The following is a 23,950-nucleotide window of genomic DNA, read 5'->3' on the forward strand; positions in this document are numbered from 1 at the left end:
TAATTTGAATGTAAAGAATACATTAATTTTTGGGATAAAACCAGTGGTGCAGTTTTGTATTACAGCTAAGTTGATCCAAAGTCTAGCCTATGTCAAGAATGGTGTGCTCATCCCACCTGTTGGTAATGCTGTTTAGTAGGTTCAATCAGGTCATTAAGATATGAGATGAATGTCAGAGCTGGTTTTAAGGAGGCTAAGAGAGTGAATGGCTAGGAGAAGCTGAACTGGAAGTGATCTTTTTGGTGGTAGTGAGCTTTAAGCTGTAGCACCTTGCAGTTTTGATGCCAACTTTGCACAGGCAAAATTTTGTGTGCTCCTGGAATTTAAAGGTCAAATGTCCACAAAAGTTTTAGAACTTAACTTGAGTATGGTTCAGTCTTCCATGTTTCTATTCTAGCACAGAACAGGAATTTGAAAAATGTGCTGCTTTTATGCTGTCATGGCTTTTGAGGATAGAAAAAGAAAAGAAGAAAACATTAATTAATTAGTTCAAAATAGTAAGTAATGATAACTGACATTCAAATACCAGTATTGTGTTCTGTGCCCACCAGGCCTCAGAACTAGCAGCTGTATCTGTGCAAGCCATATGTGCACCTGATGTTACTTTTTATTTCTGTATGAGAGTATAAATAGTAATGCAGCATCTTGAGGAAGAACACATTCCCACAGTCTGTATCTCATTTCACACTTGAAAGTCAAAGGATGTAAGGCTCAATAGATGTCTCATGGACAGATTATGAAAATTGGGCCCAGTGTTTTCCAAACCAGAAATCTGTGGCAAATACTTAGGGTCCCATTGATAAAGGTGATCTCTCTGCCAACAGCACTGCTGCCAATTCCAGGTTAATGATTGTGCAAGACACTAAACGTAGAACATGGACTGGTGTGGGTTGATGCTACTTTTCTGGAGTGGTTAAGCAACTGAAATTGTTGTTGGAGATCCTACATCTGCTGTGAAATGGACCTCCCCTTCTACCCTGTGGATTCCCAAAGTAACTCTCAAGGTTACTCATGAGGTCTTACTTGTTCTTATAGTGTATTGACATTTCTGTCCATGTGATCATTGATCAGACTTTCAGATCTGTTGTTGGTACATCAGATTCCAGTAAAATTAAACTTTTGATTAACTTTTTGATGCTTATGAACATCTGGCAGTAGTGTCAGTGTTTCATGCAATATATGTTGATTTTGGTCTTTACTCATCTATCAGGATCCGTATTTTTCAAGGAGGTGCCCCATGAGTGCTTACTCATGTGTTGACGATCTCCATCCTGGGCCCCTCAGAGTTTGCCTTCTTACAGCATGTAGGGCATTATCTAAGCCCTTTTTGTACTGTTCTGGCCCATCCTTTTCTGTTTTAGATAATTGCTTCTCCTTTCAGAACACTAATTAATGCTGTAGGAAATATTTGAGGCAGTTGGACAAAATTTTAAAATATCTCACTCAGCAAAGAAAAGATTTGTCTGTGTTTCATTCAGCCAGTGAGTTTTTCTTTCCAAGCTATTTTCTACAAAGGAAGAAAGGTATGTCTACATATATCTGCAGGTCTGCAATCATACATTGAGAAGATCAAATCTTCATCAAGTTGAATTTGTGAATTATAGAAGCAGAGGCTTAGTTATATCATTAGACTGCCAAAAAGCCCAATATATTTCACATACTGTTAGCAGTTTGGTGCCTCTCTTCTTTCAGGTCTTTAAGTGTACTTTCTCAGAACTCAGGCAACATCTTGGGGCTGTTTTGGCAGTACCTGGGTATTGGTGAGTCAGCTGGATGGAGCAACTGGCTCACACTTCCCAGGCCTTCCACAGTAGTGAGCTGCTGGCTCAGAGGCCCAGTTTGGCAGAATAAGAGCTGTCTTTGACCTCTGTAGCTGAATCTTGTCATTTCCACCATCCAGATGGTGTATTGCTTGCCAGAAGAAGCAGGACTCAGGCTGGCACAGGGTAGTTGTTCTTCAGCTATTACAGTAATTATGGGACCTGTCTGCACAGAGGCCTGATTCAATGTGCAGCCGTGTGTTGCTGTTGAAAGGGGAGATCTGGACAGCGTGTTTCTTCCTCCCCTCCTTCATGCTGGCTTTAGCTCTCCTGTGCTCTGACAGATCAGCTTCCCCAGGCAGCTCCCTGCAGCGTCACTGCTGCTAATGCTCACGCAAAAGCGGGCTCATCTATTTATGCAGTAATTTGACCTTATTGGCCAAAGTTCATTGTGAAACTGAACCTTTATGTGACTTTTACAAATCATAAATTTAAGGTGAGAGTTTGTGTTGAGTATACATTGGTAATTTAGGAATAGTGAGGTTACAGAGCTTTATATTATCACCAAAGGTATTTTTTTTACCCCTTGGAACTTCAGAGTTGGGATTCTTTTCTGATTAAAGTTTCAACATTTCGAAGTAAGAAGAGTACTGTTGAAGGCACTCAGAAATGTCACTGATGCCATCTAGCATCATTAATATGTTTTGTTTCTTTAATGCAGCTTATGGCAGTGTTAAAGTAATGCTTTTTAAATTTGGTTGAATACCACTTTTTTTTAGAAAAGTGTTGTTACTAGAGGCTTTCCCCCCCTGTGGTTGCTATTGCAGCATTGCTTTATAAAAATTTTTGGATGCCTCTCAAACCTATTTAGAGACAAGAAATTTTTGTCTTGCTTGGGAGTGGGGGGGACACAATACGAAATGAAGACTGTTCCAATAGTGTTTAAAGTGTTCACCTTCTTATTTTTGTAATGTCCATGTGGCTATTTTTGCTCCAAGCTTGTAGGATGACACTGATTATTGTTTGTTTGTTTGTTTGTTTTTCTGGAAAAATACCAGAATACTGTTTTTCAGGTATGTGTATTAATTGGACAACTCTATTTCTGTGCCTCCCCCCCACCTTCCCACGGACTTCATTGCAGCTTCTATGATGCATGCTTTAGCAAAATTAAAAACTAACAAAGCCACAAGCTGTACTGGTGAGAGAACCCCCTGGCTGTTGCTTGGACAGGTTGTGCTTTTCCCTGGCCACTTCCAATTCCAGTATCTCTCTGGGTAGTATGTATAACCAAAGTGTGTCAATCATATGGCATCTGTTCATGATGCACATTAAATAAGCGCCAGGTGAGACGACTGCCTCCATACAAGGACAGATTCTGAAGTTTTAGTGTTTGCAGTAGAGGGTTATTGATTTGGGGTGGCTGCTTATCTTCAGGTGGCTGTTTTTACTGGGGCTGGGAGTAAGGATTTAAGGGAAGAAGAGGCAAGAATGTGTGCTTATACAAATATAGCCTGCTCTTACTTATATGTGGTCTCAGAGTAAATGCATATAAGAACTTTGTTTCCTGGGTTATAAGTTTAGCTTTCTCCACAACTAAAATTACATTTCTAACAGTTTAAACAGGAAGGAAAACAGGGCAGTGTGGCTCCTGCACTCAGCGCTGGTGGTGGTATAGCTGTGTGCAGGGCGGGCTTACAGTCGGGAGGTGCGGCAGAGAGAGGGTTGTGCTCAGTCACATGATATTGCCTGTCTGGCAGGTGTCTGTAGTGTGAGTAGAGAAACCAACTGTTCACTATTTTGGGTGAATGAGGTTGGCTGTCACTGCAAGTGGCCTCACGAAGAAGTCCACACATCTGTTGATAAGCACCGCTCTGCATACTGGGATCCTGAATGCTTATAGCTGCTTGCTGAACCAGTGAAGTTTCTGTCTGAGCTTTGAGACAGTAGGGAGAAAAGTGTTGCCAAGAGCCTTGCTGATTTTAATCTTTAGATGTTGGCTGTCAGGATTTGTGCGTTCCTCAAGTATCTCTCTGTTCCTATGCGAGCACAGCCTTGGGATCTAGCGGTAAACTGAATTTTTTTTTTGCCACTCTCCTGCTTGGTGCAGTGACCGAAACCTGGTAGAGAGGGATTGCGGTTGGGTCTCCTGTGAGGATTAAGCACCCCTTCCACTAGCCTGGGACGCCTCCTGTGTTACAGAATTTGCCTCCAGGTCCAGGGATTTCCTCTAATATGTTGGATAAAGCCAAGACACTCCAGCCTGCCTATGTTGGGATTGTGCCACTTGCAGAGACTGTGTCAAAGCAAGGGAAGAGCTGTTCAAGCACATATCAGGATTCATACCACAGCTTACGAGAAGGTTAGCAGGCTCTGCTTTCTTTGTTGTAGGCACTGTATCAGTGGTTTGTGTGGTGTCTTTTTGTTGTTGTTGTTGTCTTGTGTATTGAATCTGCCTGCTTTTTCTTTTCTGGGCAATAGTCCAGATTTTGGGTTTCCCACTGACTCCTCTGACCTGTTGTCCCCGGGGGCACTCATAAGCATGTCACAGGACGAGGCTGAAGCTCTGTATGTAGTGACTTGCAGTGCCTGGACCTTGGAACAGTTTCTCTTGCATTTGGAAGTTTTAATTTCAGAGTTTAAATTTCTTCCTCTATGTCTGCAGGGCTCTTGTAAGCAATGTTTTAAGGCTGTTTTATTAAAGCATTAAAGGTTTGTTATGGAGTGGCAACTCTGACTTTAAGGAGATAAGAGTTACCACGTTTTAAGTTTTTATGTGGTGGTGTTTGCAGAGTGTGGAGGGAGTGGGGTGTATACATCTAAATGTGATTGTTTTAGATAATTATATTCTCCTGCAAATATATGTGATTTTTATAGGAGTTTGACAATTCTGAAAGATGTAGATTGAGGTCAAATTTCAGGGAGTGATATTTACAAGGGCAGAATCTGATCTAGAGGGATTGAAAAAGATTGAGAAGATGAAAACAGACAGTGAGCCATGCATAGTGCCTGGCGTAATAAATAGGAACAAACAGGAACAAGGAAACTATTACAGGGAAGAATGGTAGAACATTAAAAAAATCCCAACGGCAAACATAAGAAGATTTACATTTTATCAGAAATACTGGATCTGTGTAGCTACAGGTGGAATTTTAATAGTAACTTGTAGGAGTGAACAAAGACCTTGAGCACAGTGACCTCAGAAATAAGGTGATGACTGATTTTAAGAGCAAGTAATGTGATCTGAAAGGAGCGGAAAATTACTTTCAGTGACATTTTGGACAGAAAACCAAAGTAAATGTTGGTAGGAGATGAGGACAAAAAGCCAGATAGAATAAGGCCATGTTTGTTATGGAAAGATGGCCAGTGTGTGAAGACAATTTTAGCAGTTGCATTTAGAGGATTTTTCTCTCATACGCAGCTCTAGGCCTGCTGAAGCTGCCAAACAAAACTGTTAAGTTTCTACCCCCATTGTCACTTTCCCTACCAAACCTCTTTAACAGACATCAAGAGTTAGCTTGTTATTAGATTTTTTAAATATTACTATTTTTGTGCTTGTTTTCATTGGAAAAGGATAAGAAAACTGAAGTCACAGTCCTCAAATTCAAGTTTAGTAGTCATAAATACGTTAGTATAGGCAGTATTCCCAGATTACTTTGTCTGCTGTGGAGGCAGAGAACTGCAGTACATCAGTCTTCAGAGGAAAAAAACAAACCAAACCAAAAAAAAAAGCCAGAACTTGCAGCTGTCTTGTATTTGGAAGGCATTGATTTTCATGGAGGTGAGCACTCTGCATTTGGATGTGCCAGGATACATCTTTCATCCAGTCACTAAATATCACAGGCTCTATGGTGGGATAACATGTAGAACGAAGCAAATGCACTTCTGTAGTACTTTAATCAGCATAAAAATGTTTGTCGCTGTCTCAAGTTAAAGCAAATTAAGGTCATTGAATTCTTGTATCATCCTGGTTATTGAAAAAGCTGTGTTGAGTCTGCAAAGTGCAGCAGTATAATCAGCCTACCCAAGGTCTAATTCATGATACTCTAGTATCATATGTGGTGAGGAAAGCTACTTTCTACCAGCTACTTAACAGGAAGGGTAGGGAAGAAAAATAGATGCTGCCAGATTCTTTCCTGTCAGAAAAGAACAACCCTTTAGCTTTGCTGCTGCTCCATTCAAGTCTCCTGCAGTTTCAGGATGCCTGTTGTATTTATGCTGTAGCATTCACTGGGTTTTGCAGAGCTAAATCTTACAGGCAGTAGAAAAGCAGATGCACTCAACGCGTAAACCCTTATGGAAGCTCTGGAAGGACAGAATTATTGAGCTTAAACTATGATGACTGTTTTACCTTAGTTTTGGTCTCCCTAAAAATGGGACAGCATAGTTCTGTTATCACCTAGGACAGAAAATTCATGCACGTCTCATCCTCACTCTTTGCTACACAGAGGTGAACGGGTGCAAGTCTGCTTTCTCCTCTTTATGAAGCCAGGCAAATAAGGGGTATCTGTTACACTGACAATGCTTGTACCTGTGCTCTCTTAATGAATCTCATGAGAAGTGGCTATCTGGAATAGACTTCATCTAGTTTCCTTGCCTCCGGAAAACAGATGGTCTCCTAAATCTGTTTTTTTGTGTGTTTTTGTTTGTTTGTTTGTTTAAAATTTTAATTGGGACTTGACATTGAAGTTTGGGAACTTCTGATTCTTTCCACACAGAAATGGATTTGATGTGGGGAAGTCAAAAAATATATGCTTGTATTTTTCAAAGTGTGTATTGTGGCAATTATTTGTAAAATTCCTAGAATTCAGGAATCCATAAACATCTTTTCTATTCAAGAATGCCTTGGAATGATTTAGTTTTCTAATACCACAGCCCGGTTTGCGGTTCCTAGACTAGTTAACACAACAGTTTGGTAGCCACTCATGAAAGATATGAATCACAAGTGTTAGAAAATTTCAGAAAGCTACTAAAAATTCATTAGCATTCATGTCAGTCTAGCTTAGAATTAAGTACTTCCAAAAGTAAATTCCAACTTTTCTACCTCTGTGCATTGCCTTTCATTCATTGCTCTTAAAACTAAACACTTCTTTTGGCAAGTCTTCTCTTCAAAAATGTTCAATGTGACTTGGGGGCTGACAGTGAAACTCACCTGTCTTTTTCCAAGATTTGTGTCTCAGGGCCCAGACACACGAACAAGTTCCTGCATGCCATCTGATCTGCAGTAACTGTGTGCACATTCTTGGTCCACAGCAAATGTGAGGTAATTTGAGTTAGCTTAGCCTTTGATTAAACTATTAATATCTGTTCAGTACTTTGAAGAGATCAGGAGTCATGCAAGTGCTTGTTAACATATGGCTTCCTTCACAAGTGATCTAGACCTTATTGTCATAATGCTTCTGGGCACATCAAGGCAGTGCTGGCAGGTGGCTGTACCTCACCTGGTAGAGAGCAGAAGAACCTGCGCATGTGGAAGGGGAAGCTCTCAATACCAAGAGATCCCCAGCAGGGGGACAGCCCCTGCCTCTGAGGCATCTCACAGGAATGCAGGGTGTCAATTTCCTGTAAAGACTGATCTGTGTCCTCTTAGTTCAAAGTGGACCTGAAGATGCTGTGGTAGATGTGAAAGTGATGCTTCATGCAAATACATGGGTAAGGAAGGTCAGAAACCAGTCACAAAATGTAGCAGGCACATCTTTGAATTATTCAGATACATCCCACAATTCAGAATTATTTATGCAAATATATTTATGCAAATATATTTATGCTCTGAGACAGAAAACCTTAGAAAATGTGTTGAACTATTGGGAGCTGACCTGCTGGCGTTTCTTATGGCAAATCCAGAGGTGCACCAAACATACGTAGTTTGACTCCCCAAAACCTTGTGCTGCAACCACTCTTGGCAAATGTGTAGCATGGTGGCTGTGATTATGCTTAAAAGTTAAGAGCCGCAATGGAGGTATAATGATATATCAATGCGAGGTGGCTCAGAGTTGGTGGTAAGAGGTCAATTTACATTTATTTTTGCTTAATTCACAGTGTGCTTCATTTGACCGGGAAGATTTTGAGTTGTTTCAGGGTATTTGTTAACTCTGTAACATGAGTGGGCAGCTTAGGAAAGGGTTAACACTGAATTACCAGGGTTTTTATAAGTCAGTTGTTATCAGTGGAAGGGACAGTCATAGCATTGTCCCTGGAGCTGAATTCACATTTTTTTTTCAGTCCTGTTGCCCTAATGAGTTTTTGGTTTTTTTGGATATGACATGTTTTTCCCCTCTTGGAGTTTACTGAACTATTCCTGTCAGTGTAATGATCCCCAGCTGTTGCTTTAGCCCTGGCTATTTTCATGCTGGGAATGGGAGGAGGAGGAGAGGAACAGAGACTAGCTTGTTTATCACACTGTGATCTACTTAATTTGTCAAAACCCAGCTACTATACTACTTTCTTTAGCACAAAGTAATACTAAGAGGAAAGAGTTGTAGTCTCAGACCTGCAAGAGCAAGGAGATGTATGGACTCATCAACACATGCAGAAAACAAGAAAAATAGAAACTGGGTGTGGCGCGGTGAATGCAGCTGTCAGTAGTATTTATGCAGACAATGCTTTGAACTAGTAATGATATTGAGTAAAATTTGCAGTAAGTACTTTCCTGCCCTCTCAACTGAATTTTCTTCACAGTTAAACTGAGCTTCATGTTCAACAGCAGTGGTGCTGGGGCATTGGTAATCCTACAAACTGGGAAACATGTCAATAAAGCTTGAAAAAACTTGTGCGGCTGTGGAATTACTCATTATTTGATAATTATCTGTTGTTTATTTTATTAAGAAAATAGCTGTATTTATACTTTTAAACAGCAAAGGGCTGATGCTTAGTCTTGCCAGGAGCTGTTGAAAAGCAGATGCTTTTTTGAAAACAGAACTCCAGTACTTAAGTTCACATCACCTGTTTTGCATCCAGAAACAACTTGTGCATTTAACACGCTTGTTCAGAGTCCTTGCCAGCCAGATGTCACCGTGACTCTCGTGCCCGAAGAAGATAAGGGTCAGTGACAGTTGTGGTTTCTGCTCGTGTCGTTGGATCCACGTCAGGCTGCCTGTGTAAATCTTATCTTAGTACTTCAGTAATCTCTAAGGTCTGTCACTAGTCACCTCAGATTTTTCAGCATTCTGTCACACCTGCAAGTCATTGATCAACATCTTAACGAATATCTATACCAAAAATAAGTGCCTGCTTAGATCTTTCCTTTCGTGCCCCAACTCCCATCTCTCTAGTCTTTTCTGAGCATTGAATTACTGATCTTGTCACCTGCTGCATCAATAAATTTCAATCCAAAATGTTAAAGCAGCACATTTCTTGGCAAGAACCTCTGCAGCCTATGGCAGAAAATGGGATATGGCCCCTGACATAGCTGGGGTTTATCAAACAAGAACATGCAGTGAGCCTATGGGGCAAATAGCGTTCCTTTTTCTTGCAGGAGGCCTGTAACTGGATGCATGATCTACTGAATGGCATTAATGTGGAGCAGAACTCATTATTTACTTTCTCTTACCTGGGCCAGTGGAAGTAGATACAATGTTTTTCCTTGGCAGTATATAAACTTTACTAACCCGATGTCTCTCCAAACTAAGAGCAGACCTATGGTAGCTGAAGTACATTGCAATATGGTGATTGCTAATAAGAACTATAAAATATTTTTTGCTCATCGGTGTCTTCAGGATTTTTCCCAGTGTTCAGTGAGATGAGTAAAAGAACTGTGCAGGCGACCTACTGTCAGAGTTTATTGTGTATTTAATATAATAAGCACGCTTCCAAGAAAACAAAGATTTGAACTTTCCAGTCTGCAGTTCTGCCACCTAAAATAAGATTAAGCCTGAGGAAACTAACAAGAAATGTGAAAGAAGGTCAATAAATAAGAGGATATATTGATTTGAGACATGGATTCTTTCCATAATTGACAGTGAAAACTGGTGAAATCCAGGCTTTCTGGACAATATCCTTTTAATACAAACTTTCAGAAGTAAAGAAAATATTTTGTAAAAAAAATAGCTATTTGAAAGTTTTCAATAGAAGCGCGCTGGTAGGGTCAGGGCCCATCTGTTGCAGCCATGCTTATAAAGACCTCACCCTGTGGTCTTCATCCCCGATGGCAGCTCGTGGAGCTGAAGGAAGCACAGAATGGAGTCTGATGGCCCGTCACCATTCTGAGGGTATTTCCTGTAACGTCTCTGCTGCACCCTACCAGGTGTCACATTTTTGGTAACCTTCCTCACTGGAACACTTGTCAGGGCACACACATTGTGTTGCCCAGCTGCATTGTTGGGGAGGGATCTGAGTGATGCCCTCTGGGTGACAGAAGGAAGAGATCTACTTTCAACTCTCTGCAAGGAGTTTCCCCAGCTTTGTGTTGCTACTTGTTTCTCTAGTATTAAACGCATGGAGGCTATAGCTGTGTTTTTTTGTAGAAATGGAATGTGATGGTAGCTATGTTCTTTGGTTACTCATCTTTGCAAATATCCCAGCAGTGCTGGAAGCCAAGATGTGCAAGCTCCCTTTGCGTAATTTGGACAGTGTTACAAGCAGCATGCAACCTGTCCCTGCATACAGTTGTGGGTTTTCTTTCTTATTTTGATGAATGCTCTTTTTGATACTCTTCTTTTCACTTTCACTTTCCTAAAGTTTCATGCTTCTTTCTGTATTATGTATAGAAGTCCTCCTAAGCCTGCTTGCAGCTCACTCCTTTTTCTGTGCTCTGATGTGAAATTTTCGCTTTTCACAAGTGGAAGACAACGTTTTAGAATTAGATGCTAAACTAGTAGCACCTTTGTGCCTCGCTGAGAATCTGTTTTACTCCTGCTAATAATAGCAGTCACATTGACTACAGGCAGTTTAGAACGAGGATTGTGTCTTGAAGACTGACACGTGACTGTGAGTCCAACTACAGCAGTTGCAAATGCTGTCACCGCATAGGTATCTCCCCTGCCTCTTAGCTGGAGGGAGCAACAGAAAGGAAACGTGTCTGCCCTTCCCTTGCTTTTGTCCGGTACATTAGTGAAAGCCCACTTCTATTAGCAGTTGGAGAGAATCTTCCGCTGTGTGCAATGAGTGTGGGAGGACCTGCTGCTGTTGGCAGTCTTCTCTAGTGACCTTCAATAGGACTGAGCCAGCAGTAACATTTTAAGCATCTGCAGAATTTGCCCACCAGTCTGAAGTCAGTGGTCATGCAGGCCATTCTGGACTGACGGGTTTTTTTAGTTTGCTGATTGACCTGTTACACAGAATTATATTATTTAGATATTTATAGCTATGACAGCACTTAAAAACCATACTAAGCCATAGAGCTGGATTAATTTTTAATGCCTTGGATCTTCCCCCATGCAAAACCCCCAAGAAAGTTGGTGCTGGAGATCTGTAGTCTAGAGTTTTTAAAGAAAGGAAGTAAAAAGTAGTACATAGGTGCTATCTGATCACAGTTGAAAGGGTTTAAGGGAATTTCAGGTGCTTTTTTATGTGTAATGCAAATTCTAGGGATTGGCTTCCGTACTGACCCGCTGTGAGACAGAAGGATATGATAGCTGTAGCTGAATCTTATAACTGTTTTACAAGTAAAATTCATACTTAAACTGTAAAGAAGGCATCAGTCTGTTGCACTACAAAGGCTGGGATTTTTATTTGAACCTCAGATGCCATGATTGTGGCATATGTTCTTTGCAGTCTTTGAGAAAAGTGCAAAGGTGCTTCTCACTACCATGAATTAAAGAAATATAAAGAATCATAGAACAGTTTGGGTTGGAAGGGACCTTGAGAGGTCATCTAGTCCGACCACCCTGCAATGAGCAGGGACATCTTCAACTAGATCAGGTTGCTCAGAGCCCCGTCCAGTCTTGCCTTGAATGTTTCCAAGGATGAGGCATCTACCACCTTTCTGGGCAACTTGAGCCAGTGTTTCACCACCCTCATCATAAAGAATTGGTTCCTTATAGCTACCCTGAATCTATTGTCTTTTAGTTTAAAACCATTGCCCCTTGTTCTGTCACAACAGGCCCTGCTAAAAAGTTTGTTCCCGTGGTAATTCCTGTAGCATCCACTTGAAGTTCTTGCTAAGAGAGGATACTGAGGCTTGGACAAAAGCTGGTGGCAGGAATGCTAGCCAAATAGGGTCTTTATTTTGCATACAATATGCATGTTGGGCAAAACCACTTTTGTTCCACGTCTCATGAAGTAACTGTCAGCACAATCAACCAACTGAAGCTGGGAGGTGCTGAAGCTAGCTAATTTAAAATTATAAGGGCCAGCTTTCCGAGTTCCCTATATAACTGGTTAATTACTTCTTCTAAGGAACTGCTGGTTTTGTATTTAAATTTGCATACTTCTAAGTCCTTTTTTCTACCACTTGTGGAAAAAACACATTTGCTCTCATTTGCATTTGGTTTCAGTAAAACAAACAGATTTAGGTGGTTAAGAATCTGAAATAGTCTTGGAAATACAGAATTATTCCACATTTAAGTGGAAAACCCCAAAACACAGCTCATATGTCATGGTGTCCCAGCTGTTGCCGTAGTTCCATGGTATCTTGACCATTAGATGTTTCCTGTGAAGGGAGCATTTTAACTTCTATCTGTAGAGGGTGCCCTGTGGCAGAAGGAAGGCTGAATCACTGGGCCAACACCACAGTCTGAGAAATGTTTGAGAAAGTTTCTGGCCTTGATATGAGAGGCTGTTAGTACACTGGAGCACTGTGCTGTAGCAGAAATTGCAGTATGGGAGGTGAGCTATGAAGGAAAAGTATTAGACGATGTCTCTTATTGTTGAAAGAGGCATGGAAGGATTTCCTCATCAATTTTAGTATTATAAACATGTGTAATCAATCATGTGCTTTATGGGTGTGTAGAAATGTTGAAGCTCTTTCTTCTTATAGACAGAGATAGCTGTACCTTTCCAATAAAAAACAAAACCTAAAACAAATAAACAAAAAACCCTAAAAGGATTCAGACTTGTTTTTCCCTTCTGTAGCTTGTCTTTTGTACTGTCACATTAAAAGACAGCTGTAGATTTGATTGTCAGGATATATCTCTTTTTCCTTCATTTGTCCCTATCTGCCACGTCATATTAAATTATCTTGGAGTGTTTATTTCTAGGGTCTTCTTTGCAAGGTGGTTAAGGGCAACGTTAGTTCCTCCTTGTTCATTGTTTCATGGAAACATAAATTAGTATAGGCTGTGACTCAAGCTTACACGGGGAGTTGGGAAATTCTCTCTGTTTTTCCCCCCCTCAAGGCTTCTCTTCCAGCTATAGATAGCAACAATGGATGTGTAGATGGCATCAACAAGCACTGATTACAGATATTTAATCTTACGATACTGGTGTGTCAATTTTAGGTAGACCTTTCCACCTAGGTATTTTGTTACAGGGTCATCTTGTTGAATCATGCATGGTAGCCATATTCTGTAGATATGGATATGTGCCTAGTTACTCACATGCGTAGTTTTCACCTAACCAGTATTACTGGGAAGAAATGATTTTATAAGAATCTGTACCCTGCACAGAAAGCAAACCAACTTTTCCTGTTGACGAGCTTGTTGCACATTTTAACATGTTGCATATCTTACTAAATATACCAGGTTACATGTATTTCAGGTTATTTTCTTAAAGTCCTATTCAATTTTAATAGTTTCAGTGAGTGCTGAAATGGACTATTAAGTATACCAAGATTTTATGATAAGAGTGGGCTTCTATGCGTTCAATAAAAAGACTCATCTACTAATAGTAATGCATTTATCTGATTTTAAATTTTTAGTATTAAAGGAGAAAAAGTTGGCATTGCATTAAAAGTAGCAATGATTTAAATGAAAACCCCCTAAATTTTACATATTTAATGCAAATAGGAGTTGAATCATGAAGAATGTAAATGCAAATGCAGTAGAATGCACAGTCACTGCTAGTCTTTATTTTAAATAAACACTAAAAGAACCCTGCAAAATTCAGCATAACTTTTGCAGTAATAATAAAGTTTGCATATATTTAGAGTTGTATACATGAGTAGCACCCACAAAATAAACACATTCATTTGTGTGCAATATTGAGAACTCAGATTGTAAACTTCTAGGACTATGAACTGGCTCTTCCTTTTGCATCTGCACATTTTCCTCCCCTGAATGGCAATACTGACCTGAGCCTTTGAGAACCACTGATAGGAGTAACTATTTTGTCTCGTCTGGAGGTTAGATCACGTTATGTTGTGATACCTGGACCATGCTGCTGCTTTTGTTTGTTTTGTAATGCTATGTCCTAACAAAACTAAAATTGCTGTAAACAGTGGCTTTATCTTCTAAATACAGTTTTTAATTAACACTGCTTCGGTTTTCACATTGTATCAAATATGATGCAAAGCCTCAAAAATGACCTGCTGATGTAGCTTGTTGTGTGCTCGCAGTGTGAGCCAGCTACTTTTGTGGTAACATGTAGAATGAAAATAAATTCTTTTGCTTTTGATTGTGCATTTGCTTCTGATTCCAAATTCTTTGGGGACCAGTTTCTTCTGTAGGTTGGGATCTTTGATTCTGTTAAATTAACCATATCAAAGAATTTGTATTTGTCTGTCTCCACTAAGAGAGCTATTTAATGCCTCATAACATTGACTCATTAAAAGATAATACATGCAAGTATTTCATCATCCTTTGAAAACATTTAAAAAAATTACTCCTATTTCATATTTACAACAGCATCCTCCCAATAAAAAGGGACTTTTGGCCTGTACCTGATTTTTGTTTCTAGTTGCCCAAACTAGTCTTTGGAACATGGTCATATAGACAGTGCATCTAATGTGTCAGCAGGCATGTGTAAGCTGCATGTCATGTCAATGGTTTTATGTGACCCAAGAACATTTTGAGCTGTAGAAGCTTTGAAGAGTGTGATCTTATCAGGAAGCAAGCCCTTCTTGTCCTGAGGGTATCAGTTCATTTTCTCTCTTCCTCCTCTTTTTGAGTTCTTAAAATGACCAGTCACTCCTTTCTCTGTAGTTTTCAGTTGCTTTGAAAAGCTTCTGGGCATTTGAGAGTCTGAAGGCTTTTAGAAGTGCTGGATGGAAAAAAAACCCTAGTGTTATATGACCCATATTACATCCTTGGATTATTACTAGCACATCTACTGTACTATTTTGAAAGTTGATGCTTTGGAGGTGAAGGTTCTGCTCTGTTTTTTAAGAATCTCTTGAGAGAGGTTTTAGGTCTACATCAGGCAGAATTGTACTCCTGTGCTCACTTGTGCAAATTTGTAATGCTCTCAAAAGCTTACTAAGAGGATAAGAAAGAAAAAGTGATCATCAAAAAGTTTCAAGTCCTCTATACTAGGTCTGCCTTTGATGCAGTTGTATGGATTTCTTGATTAACCCTGTTTGGCTTTGTGCCTACAATCATCTCTGGTGGACAAGCACAGCTGGGTAAGAGTTTATCAGTGTTTCCCAAACTGATTTGAGACACCTGCCCACCTAAAAGTATTGCAGCAGAACATCCTGATTTCTGCAGAGCTGCTAAGAAATCCACTTTCATCATTCATGTGGCCTGCAGTAGGGACCCACTCCTGGCCCTGGTTTTGTTTACTGTTCTGGATCTCCTTCACAGGCCTCCTCTTTGGGTGTAGGGAGCATGATCCCAACCCTGCTTCTCACAAAGACAAGACCACAGCATGAATATAAATAAGTGGCTTTTGCCTCTAGTGTGAAAAGTTCTTGTAAGAGTTTAAGAGACCAAAGCAAATTCTCTTTCTATTATTTACCCTCCCAAACTCTATTTTATCAGTACTGTGGTTGCTAAGGAAGAGATGAGGGAACTGCCTGCATTTTAATAGCAGCTGTTGTCACTGCAGTAGAGAAAAGGGGTAACAGAATGTGAGATGGTGTGAAATAGTAAAGAAAGAAACTTCTGCTTAACTGTCCCTTTGCCTAGGCTTGCTCCAAGCTATTCTTTAAAATGCATTGAGATGAATAGAAACATATGCCTGCTGTTCCCAACAGCAGTGGATTCCTGCACATTCTGAGGATCAGTGGTATATCTGCTGCTTCTCCTTCACCCCACAGAGGGACACAAATTTTTGGCATCACCTTCCCAGGATAGCAAAATGTCATATAATCCCTGCAGTTTGGGTGTCATTTACAGTCTGCTTCACTTAAATGCTTCTCTGTTAACTGCACAGTCTGCTTAAATGCAAAGCCAGCGTGTATTCCCCATCAGCAGTTAGTGGATTAAAATGCTGTTAGGCTCAGAAAATTGCCTTTAAAAAAGGCCCGAAAAGTTGGCCTTTCTTTGTTGGTAACCCCCCTTCTAGCACATTCTGTGTGATGTAGGGGGTGTTGTTGACAGCACGAGAACAACTCAGCTATGGGAAAAAAAAGGTGTCATCCACCTCAGCAATTCGAGCTATTTTCAGAATTAATTTTGACCATTGTATACTCACTCATTGATCACGAAGTATTATAGCTGATTTTTTCTTATAGCTTCTTGTGGATGCTACAAAAATTTTGGTAGTAGTAACCACCCTTTGCCGCTTCTGTATAGAAGCATTTTGCAACTGGAGTTTAGCAGATGCTGCTACTGCTGGTGGATGAACCAGCATCTAATCTGGCTTCCCATCGAAGCATGAAAGGGCTAATGCAACTCAACGTTTGTTTTGTAAGCAGGCACAGCTGAAAAATGCTCAGAGACAATTTTCGGTGTGAGGGACAGGTTTTCTTAACACATCTCCAAGGGACTGAATTCAGTCATAAATGTAGGCTATTAACCTCCACTAGAAGCAACAACTGATGTGCTGCATATTCCAAAGCTGAATTTGGCACAGGCTGGTGGTCAAATGTGACTATTTAATCAGAAACTAGGAAAAAAAAATCATCTCAGTATATTTAGAATGGCTGCTGCTGGCCGAGTGGTAAGTGGAAAGGTGGCTTCACCCTTCAAAGCAGTAATTAATGGCACAGTGATATTTAAGTTAGAGGCCCCAGTGCTGCACAAACAGCTGTGCTGATTTTTGTTCAGCAAGCATCCCATGTCCAAGTCTTATTTTATGGTTGCATATTATAATTAAGTTGGTTGCATGTAGGCTATTGGTTTAGTTGAATGGTGTTAAACAGATTGTACTCAAAAATTGAAAAATATATTTGTGGGCTGCAAATGGTGGCCTAGTGCAACATTGCCTCAGGCTGTGGTCTTTGACCCTCACAAAGTAAACCCAGTCAGACCTACTTAGTGCTACGCCAGTAAAAATTCTCCTAAAAAAATCTTTGTCACTACCAAATGGTAGAGGCATTTATGAACTAACTGGCAGGTTTCCATCCCAGTTCATGCTGTATTAATGCTTTCTTGCGAGTTAAGTGGATGCTGTAGCACAGGGCTTTCAAATGGTGTGTGCAGAGGTGCTGAACAGCATACAAATAAATGACCAAGAACCCCTGTGAGCATTAAAGTGCAGAGTTTGCTTTTTACTGCTTCTACTTACCCTTGCACTTCCCTCAGCTTAGATAATGGAGTTAGGCTAATTTCACTTAGGTTTTGGTAGTTTATCTTTCTAATCACATGGCTTATTGATTAGGTTGCAAGGATGAATTTTTCTATCAGGCACACTGCTTTCACTGAATTTACAAAATTGACAAATCATGTCTGTGAGCATACAGCCTATCTAGTTAATATGCAATTTATGTCTTGTACTCTCTCTTCTTGCACTGGCATCCTAGGCCAAATTCAAGGAGCTCTGCTTCCTTCAGCCCCTCTGAAGGGTTTCGTTTGGCTATAGCAGTCTTCCTCCCTTCCTGTTCTGGACTATTGCTCCTGCTCTCTCTTGTAATGCACCATATGGTTGTGCTTAATCGTTACCTTGGTTGGGCGACCTTGAGTATCACTTGGAATTACTTAGAAGAAAAGGTTTTGTAGAAATGTGAACACAGACTCCCTTTGGCAGTAAGTCGGTATTCAATGTAACATGCACAAGGCCTCACCACAAGCTGCTGTTCCGAGCTGTGTGCTTCTCTTTGCTAGTTCTCAAAACACAGGAAATGCCGAATATTTTTTAATTTGTTGTTGTAAACCTGTCCTAGTATGTCACACAGTCTCTAAGATTAGATTAATTTTTTTCTCTCTTGAGATGCTGAGACTGCAGTCTAGTTTCTGTAGTAGTTCTAGTCACACTATTAAACCCAAAGTGTGGTGTAGAAATAGAAGGGCTTTGGGGTATGTATGTGTAAGGGCATGCTGTTGCAGATTTAGATGATGAGTTGCAAAAAACAACTTAGCTCATCATAAATATTTGTTCTTGCTACTACTTCCAGCTAATGCATCCCTGTACTATGACTAGAGTTGTAAGTGTCCTGAAAGTGTCCATATGGATGCAGCCTCTGTATATTAAGCATATACTGCTCCAAGCTGCCACCAGCCATGAGTAGGCAGGAGTAAGCTCTGGTCTTGGAATATGCCTGTGGGTTCCCAGTTAAGGCAGCTCGAAGACGAATAAAAAATAACCATGACTGGCTGTATTTCACTAGCAGTGTAACTCTGTTGATAGTAGCTTGATTGCAATGTTATTTGTCTCTTAGTACAGCCCCCTCCTCAATTCCACTCTACTCCTCTTAAACTGTTGGCAGCAGTCCTCTATACAAGCTCCCAGATTTCTCTGGAATGCTCTGTTAATTCTTGGAACAGCTCATTAGACATATAAAAACTTTGTTTCAGAATTTTTCATACTTGTGAAATGAATAACTTATGCCTAATTCTGAGTGGAGAAAATCAGACAAACATTCAAAATCCACAAAATGTTGCATAGACTATGATGCAAGTTGACTGAAAGAGATGGGCAGAAAGGTACCAGTATGGAACTTATTTTCTAGCCAGCAGATATATATTCTCCTTTATATGCCCTGATTTATCCCTAATTTAAAGGTTAAGTACAGGAATAAAGGAAATAGAAGATTGTTGGTTTGTGACTGAAAGACACTCCAGTCTGTCTTTGAGTAACTTTGAATTTCTCTGGTCATTCTAGACCTTTGGCTGAGCTCCATGTACAATAGCCTTGGATTGGCTCTTGGGACATCTGTTAATCTATATATAGGATTCACACACTTGCACACGTAAACAGGTGATCTCCTAAATATACAAAATGGTGTTGGGAACTCCAAGTACTTATTTAAGCCACAATGAATTCAGGAGTGAACTGAAGTAATTCTTTTTGCCCTCCTCCCTGCTGCAAAAAAGAAACTGTATTGGAAAAAAAAGTGCATTATGTGATGATTATAACTCATGCTTAATATGCATGTATATACATTCATGAATTGCAAGAATTACTTAGTGCCTACTAGAAGTATACTGAAAATTACTTTTTCCTATTCTCCAGTTTAGCCCTCTTGACAGTTGCTAGTTTCTTGTTGTGAAGGGGCATAGTATTTAAAAATAAAGGGTACATATAATGGATAGAAAGAAAGGGTAGTAGTGGTAACTGATATAGAAATAAGGTAGATTTAGAAAATTCATAAGGGAAGCTGAAGTCAAGAAGGGAATTTAAAGTAATTTGATGAAGTCTCTAGCTGCCTGGCTGAGACTGATTTCTAATAAGTCTGGGAACGGCAGGGAGACTTCAGAAGAGCAAAACACCAGCAACATTTTGCACCACTACTGAAAAAGGGTGAGTGAAGAGTGGCTAATCTGGTATCAGTTCCAGGAAAAAGCTACGGAAAATTTGATAAAGACTTTATGTGGTATAAGAATAGCAGTATAATCATGCTGTTCAGCTTTTCAATGTGTGAAAACAGGTCTGATCAAATGTGATTTTATTGTTTGGATACGTGAAATTTGGTTGCTAGGGATTTTGTCTGGGTGTAATAGACTTTTATCATGTTTTTAACTTGGTAATGTGGTATATTTTGTTTTTTAAAAAGTATATTTGAATTTCATGAAGTACTGCTTGAGTGGATTAAGAACGGAGTGTAATCAAAGAGAGCAGAAAAGCATTTCTAGTTAGGATCAGCCAGGTGCGGTCTGGAAACAAATGCAAGATAGTAACTGTGGACAGAACACATAATAGTGGAGGCATAAATGACGACATTAAAAAATGGTTTAGATCATTTAGGCAAACTTAGACAGTTGGGTAAAATGTGCATAAATACAGATGAGGACAGAGTTATGCACCAAGGAGCAAAAAATGCCAGGCACACCTTCTGGGGGGAGTTTTTCACTGAAAATCCCTGACTCTGGGAGGTGAGAGGTAAATAGTAGGTGTAGTTGAAAATGGGAGGGGAAGTAGATGGTTCTAGCAAGTGAATAGCTAAGTGGCAGAAAGGGCTTACATGCATTGCTGGATGTCTAAGTGGGAAGACACAAGTAATAATGAGATGATCTGCACTTCAAGCTGGAGGGGTAGACCTGATGCTATAGGTCAGTGCCTTGTCTCTATACATGTAGTGAGATGTACTAATTTAGGGTATGGAAATGAGTCCCTGAAATGGCTCACTAGTGCAAGTAATGCCGCACAGCGAGAGATTTGATGTGCCGTTACCTAATGGGGCTGAAATCGCTTAGTGACATGCTGCTACTGGAGGAATGGAGTCTCACTGCTGCCTTATGTTAGTGTCAGCAAGTACCTGGCTATACAGCCGTTGTCTTCAACTCACCAATAAGACAGAAAACTATTCCCTGTTTTGGCTGATCTGCAGTCTCCCATGTCAGTGAGTCCAGCCACCAGTCAGAGGAACATGAGAGATGATGTGGGGAGTGAGAGCTTTGACTGTTGCAGCAAGCTGTTAGCTCAAGTGCTCATGTACATGTGTCATCACCTGATTTGGGTTTTGATCACCTCAGAATGAATCCAGCAAACGAAGAGCTCTGTGAACAGGCCAGCCGTGAGACTGCGTTAGCCCTCTCGCTGTCACAGAAGTCAGAGCATGATTGCATGCTGGTGGGAGGAAGAGGCTGGGACTACCACTTCTGTTTGCAGTTTCACAGCCAAACAAAGGGCCCATTCCTTCCCCTCTGCATTCTCTCCTCCTGATTCTGGCTCTTGGCTGATCCCACACAGAATTAGCATGGTGCTCTGTACACCCTCCCTCCCTTCCCTGTACTAAAGGAAATAGTTTCCTGCCCAGGGTGCATATATTAAGAAATCCTAGTTTGGCTTAAGAAACAGAAGAGAAGTAAACTTGGTTGCACACTGTGCACACAGAAGTACCTCCACAGGTAGGAAATATATTCTCACTGTCTCAAACCTTTCAAAGAAAGGTCCATCAGGAGCTAATGGAAGTGGAAGCTAGGCAAATCCAAGGGAAAATTTCAGTTTGCATTTAAGTGAGGGTGATTAGCCGCTGTGCAAACAACCAAGGAAGAGATGGGTCTCTTGTTAACTATTTATGAAGACCAGAGCCCTTCATGGGGAGTGTATCTTAGTTAAATGCAAATTGAAAATAGGAGGTTGAAAGAAACAGGCAAAATATAATGATGTGTGTAAGTACATGAAGTGGTATATCCTTAAATTTTTTGTTCCCTACTTTAAGGAGTGAACAGTATGAATTTAGATATAATGTACGAAATGAATGTGTTGGTCAAGAAAAGTCCTTGAGAAAGGAAGCATAAGAGTTATAATGAGATTGTATAGTTGGACTGTAGAGTAGTTTTGCTGTCTGGTGGTTCCACTACCTTTGCTTGGACTTCTTTTATGTGGACTATACAACAGACATCAGCTTGACAGAAAAATTGAAATGAAAACAGGGAAGATGCCATGCCATTCAGTCGATAATATTTTATGTTGAGTATGCTTGGGTACTTGTTGAGTTTGGGCTTGATTGTGGACAGGATTCAGTATCTATTGATGTTCACTCAGGTTGTCCTAAACTGAAGTATATGTGTGCACGCATGCCTGCGTTTGTGCGCATATGTGTGTGAACATGCACGTGATTTTTTTTCCTTTGATTTTGCAAAGTCCCTTTTGTATGGAAGCTGTCTTTGACTGTTTGTAAGAAACTGCTGTTATAATCTAAATGTTGAAATTATGACTCTTCCAGAGTTTTTCATTGGGGGGGGGTGGGGGGTGGGAAAGATTAATTGCATTTCATACAGGTAAAGCATATGTTCTGATACTCTAAAATAAATAGGAAAAAATTGTAGTGATAAGGGATTCCTTTTGCTGTGAAACAGGGACGCTTCTAGAAATATCCATGATATTTCGCTTTGATGAGATTTTCTGAAGGTGAATTTCTCTGTTAAGGAATGAAATCAGCCTTGTAATTTAGAGTAATGGCCAGTAATTTTGTCATATCAATTTAATCTGCACATAGTAATTAGAGTTTTCAGGAGTCATTAGCAGCTGGGGTGTCACTCTGTGTTTATTGGAGGATTGTCAGCAGGTGTTTCTCTTTGTTTGTTTTTTAATATTAAGGGTTTGGAAAGAAGTTGGTGCTCTAGAAAGAATTGAGAAACAGGCCTGGCTTTGCGGATTTTTATCACCCTGCCAAGACCCTGCGCAACTTCCTCTCCCCGTTACCCGCAGCAGAATACGGAAACCTGACTGCCGAAGGCCACTTCTGCAATTGCAGGGTGCAGGGGAGCGGGTGGGAGGGAGGTCCTTCCATTCTGCTGCTTGATAGAGCCTTGGCACCCGAAGAAGACGACGAGATGCGTTTGAAAATGTCTCTTCAGTTTCTCGCACTGATGGGTTTCCTTCTCTTCCCTCTCTCTGTTGTCGTGCAGTGCTGCAGTTGAAGCTCCAGCAGCGACGCACACGGGAGGAGTTGGTGAGCCAAGGGATCATGCCGCGTAAGTATCACTTAAACTCTTTGCCTTGCTGTCTTCATGCATGATTTTGAGTGGAGAATGGTTTCACATATGATTTGAGAGATCAGTTTCTCTGTTGCTGGATGAAAAACGTTGTATGTTAGAACTCCACCCCGTCCCACCCAACTTGGTTCTCCTGAAGTGCTGGTGCTCTAGGTGTGGAGCCACCTCTGATATTGAAGGAGAGAGTGGTGGCTCCAAGCGTAACTGTACTCCAAAGCAATGTTTATGTTTTATCACTGTGGAGAAGAGTCTTCTGGAGAATGTGCTATATTAGAAGTGCCTTATATACTTCACGCATGTTGATAATCACTCTTTGAACAGGCTTCCTGCCTCTGCAGTTTCTGTTCTTGTTTGTCAGCTCCCCAGATCTGTGAGGCAGTTGTAACTTTGTATGTCCATATTCCACAAACCGAGTGAAAACAGGCAGTACCTACAAGATGTTAATCAACAAGGGGCCACGTTTTATGTTTGTAGCTAGAAAACATAGCTAGAAAGAGCCCAGTGGGCATCAGCCAGTCCCCTTCCTGCAGGGGAAAGCAAAATCTGCAGAGCTAGAGAACTTTTACTTCTCCGGGTGGATACATAGGATATACACTAATGCCAAGCTTTAATAAATTCACTGTCAGGTTAGTGTTGGAGAAGGTTTTTGTTTTGTTTTGCTTCCTGCCTTCCCCCCAAAATGCAAAAAGATATCTGACAAAGAGTTTTGTCATGCTTTGGTACCTCTGAACTAGATGACTTAGAGGTAACAACTTGAAGTGAGACCAAAGAGCAAGTGTTTTATTTTTCAGGTCCTATCAGTTTCACTTAATAGCTTTAGTAAAAGGTGATGGATCAGGTGTATGTTTTCTTCTTGCAAAAACTTTGCCCTCCTCCATTTCACAAGCCTTACTTGAAGACAGTGTAGTAATGAGGAGTTTCTCATCCCTTCTATTTCTGGGGTGCACACTGTAATATGACACAGTGATGTGACTTAGTCTTTGCTAAAGGTGTAAGGTTAGGATGTCAGCCCTCTCTCTGAATGAATAGAACCTGTCAGCAGCACTCTGTCAGCTGAAAGGGGCTCGCTGGAAGGCAGTGACATGCTCTAGGACCCCTACTTAAAATTCTGTTACCAAATCAAAAAGGAAAGATTGTCCTGTCTGGCTATAGTACCTCATGCCTCTCTTAATTTTGCCTGGGGAACTTGTATATGTTCTTTTACAGAACATGCTTACTTGCTTTCGGATGAAAGACTACTGTCCTAGTGACTGTGCCCTTTTACTAATGCTTCTCAGAAGAAAAGTGTTTCTGACTTCTTTGTGGTCTTCTGCTTTAGGTGGATATGCATGCAAATAGTAGATTAAATTATGTTCAGTACTGGCTTTCTTCAAAGTGTGGCGGGCCAAACTTGTGATT

General features: G+C 40.5%; 1 protein-coding gene across 2 annotated transcripts in view; it reads left to right on the forward strand.

The window, feature by feature from the left end:
* Nucleotides 1-23,950, forward strand: part of MRTFA (myocardin related transcription factor A) — a 95,519-nt gene that overhangs the window by 45,705 nt on the left and 25,864 nt on the right. The window contains exons 1-2 of one of the 2 annotated variants that reach the window (XM_065046722.1): nt 3,546-4,119; nt 22,466-22,531. In XM_065046722.1, coding sequence (XP_064902794.1) covers nt 3,993-4,119; nt 22,466-22,531 — 193 coding nt within the window. In that variant the 5' untranslated portion in view covers nt 3,546-3,992. Of the gene's footprint in view, nt 1-3,545; nt 4,120-22,465; nt 22,532-23,950 lie in introns of those variants that run through there. The other variant, XM_065046729.1, reaches the window with a different exon arrangement.

Source organism: Columba livia, chromosome 1 (assembly GCF_036013475.1).
Source record: "Columba livia isolate bColLiv1 breed racing homer chromosome 1, bColLiv1.pat.W.v2, whole genome shotgun sequence".
Lineage (NCBI taxonomy): Eukaryota > Metazoa > Chordata > Aves > Columbiformes > Columbidae > Columba > Columba livia.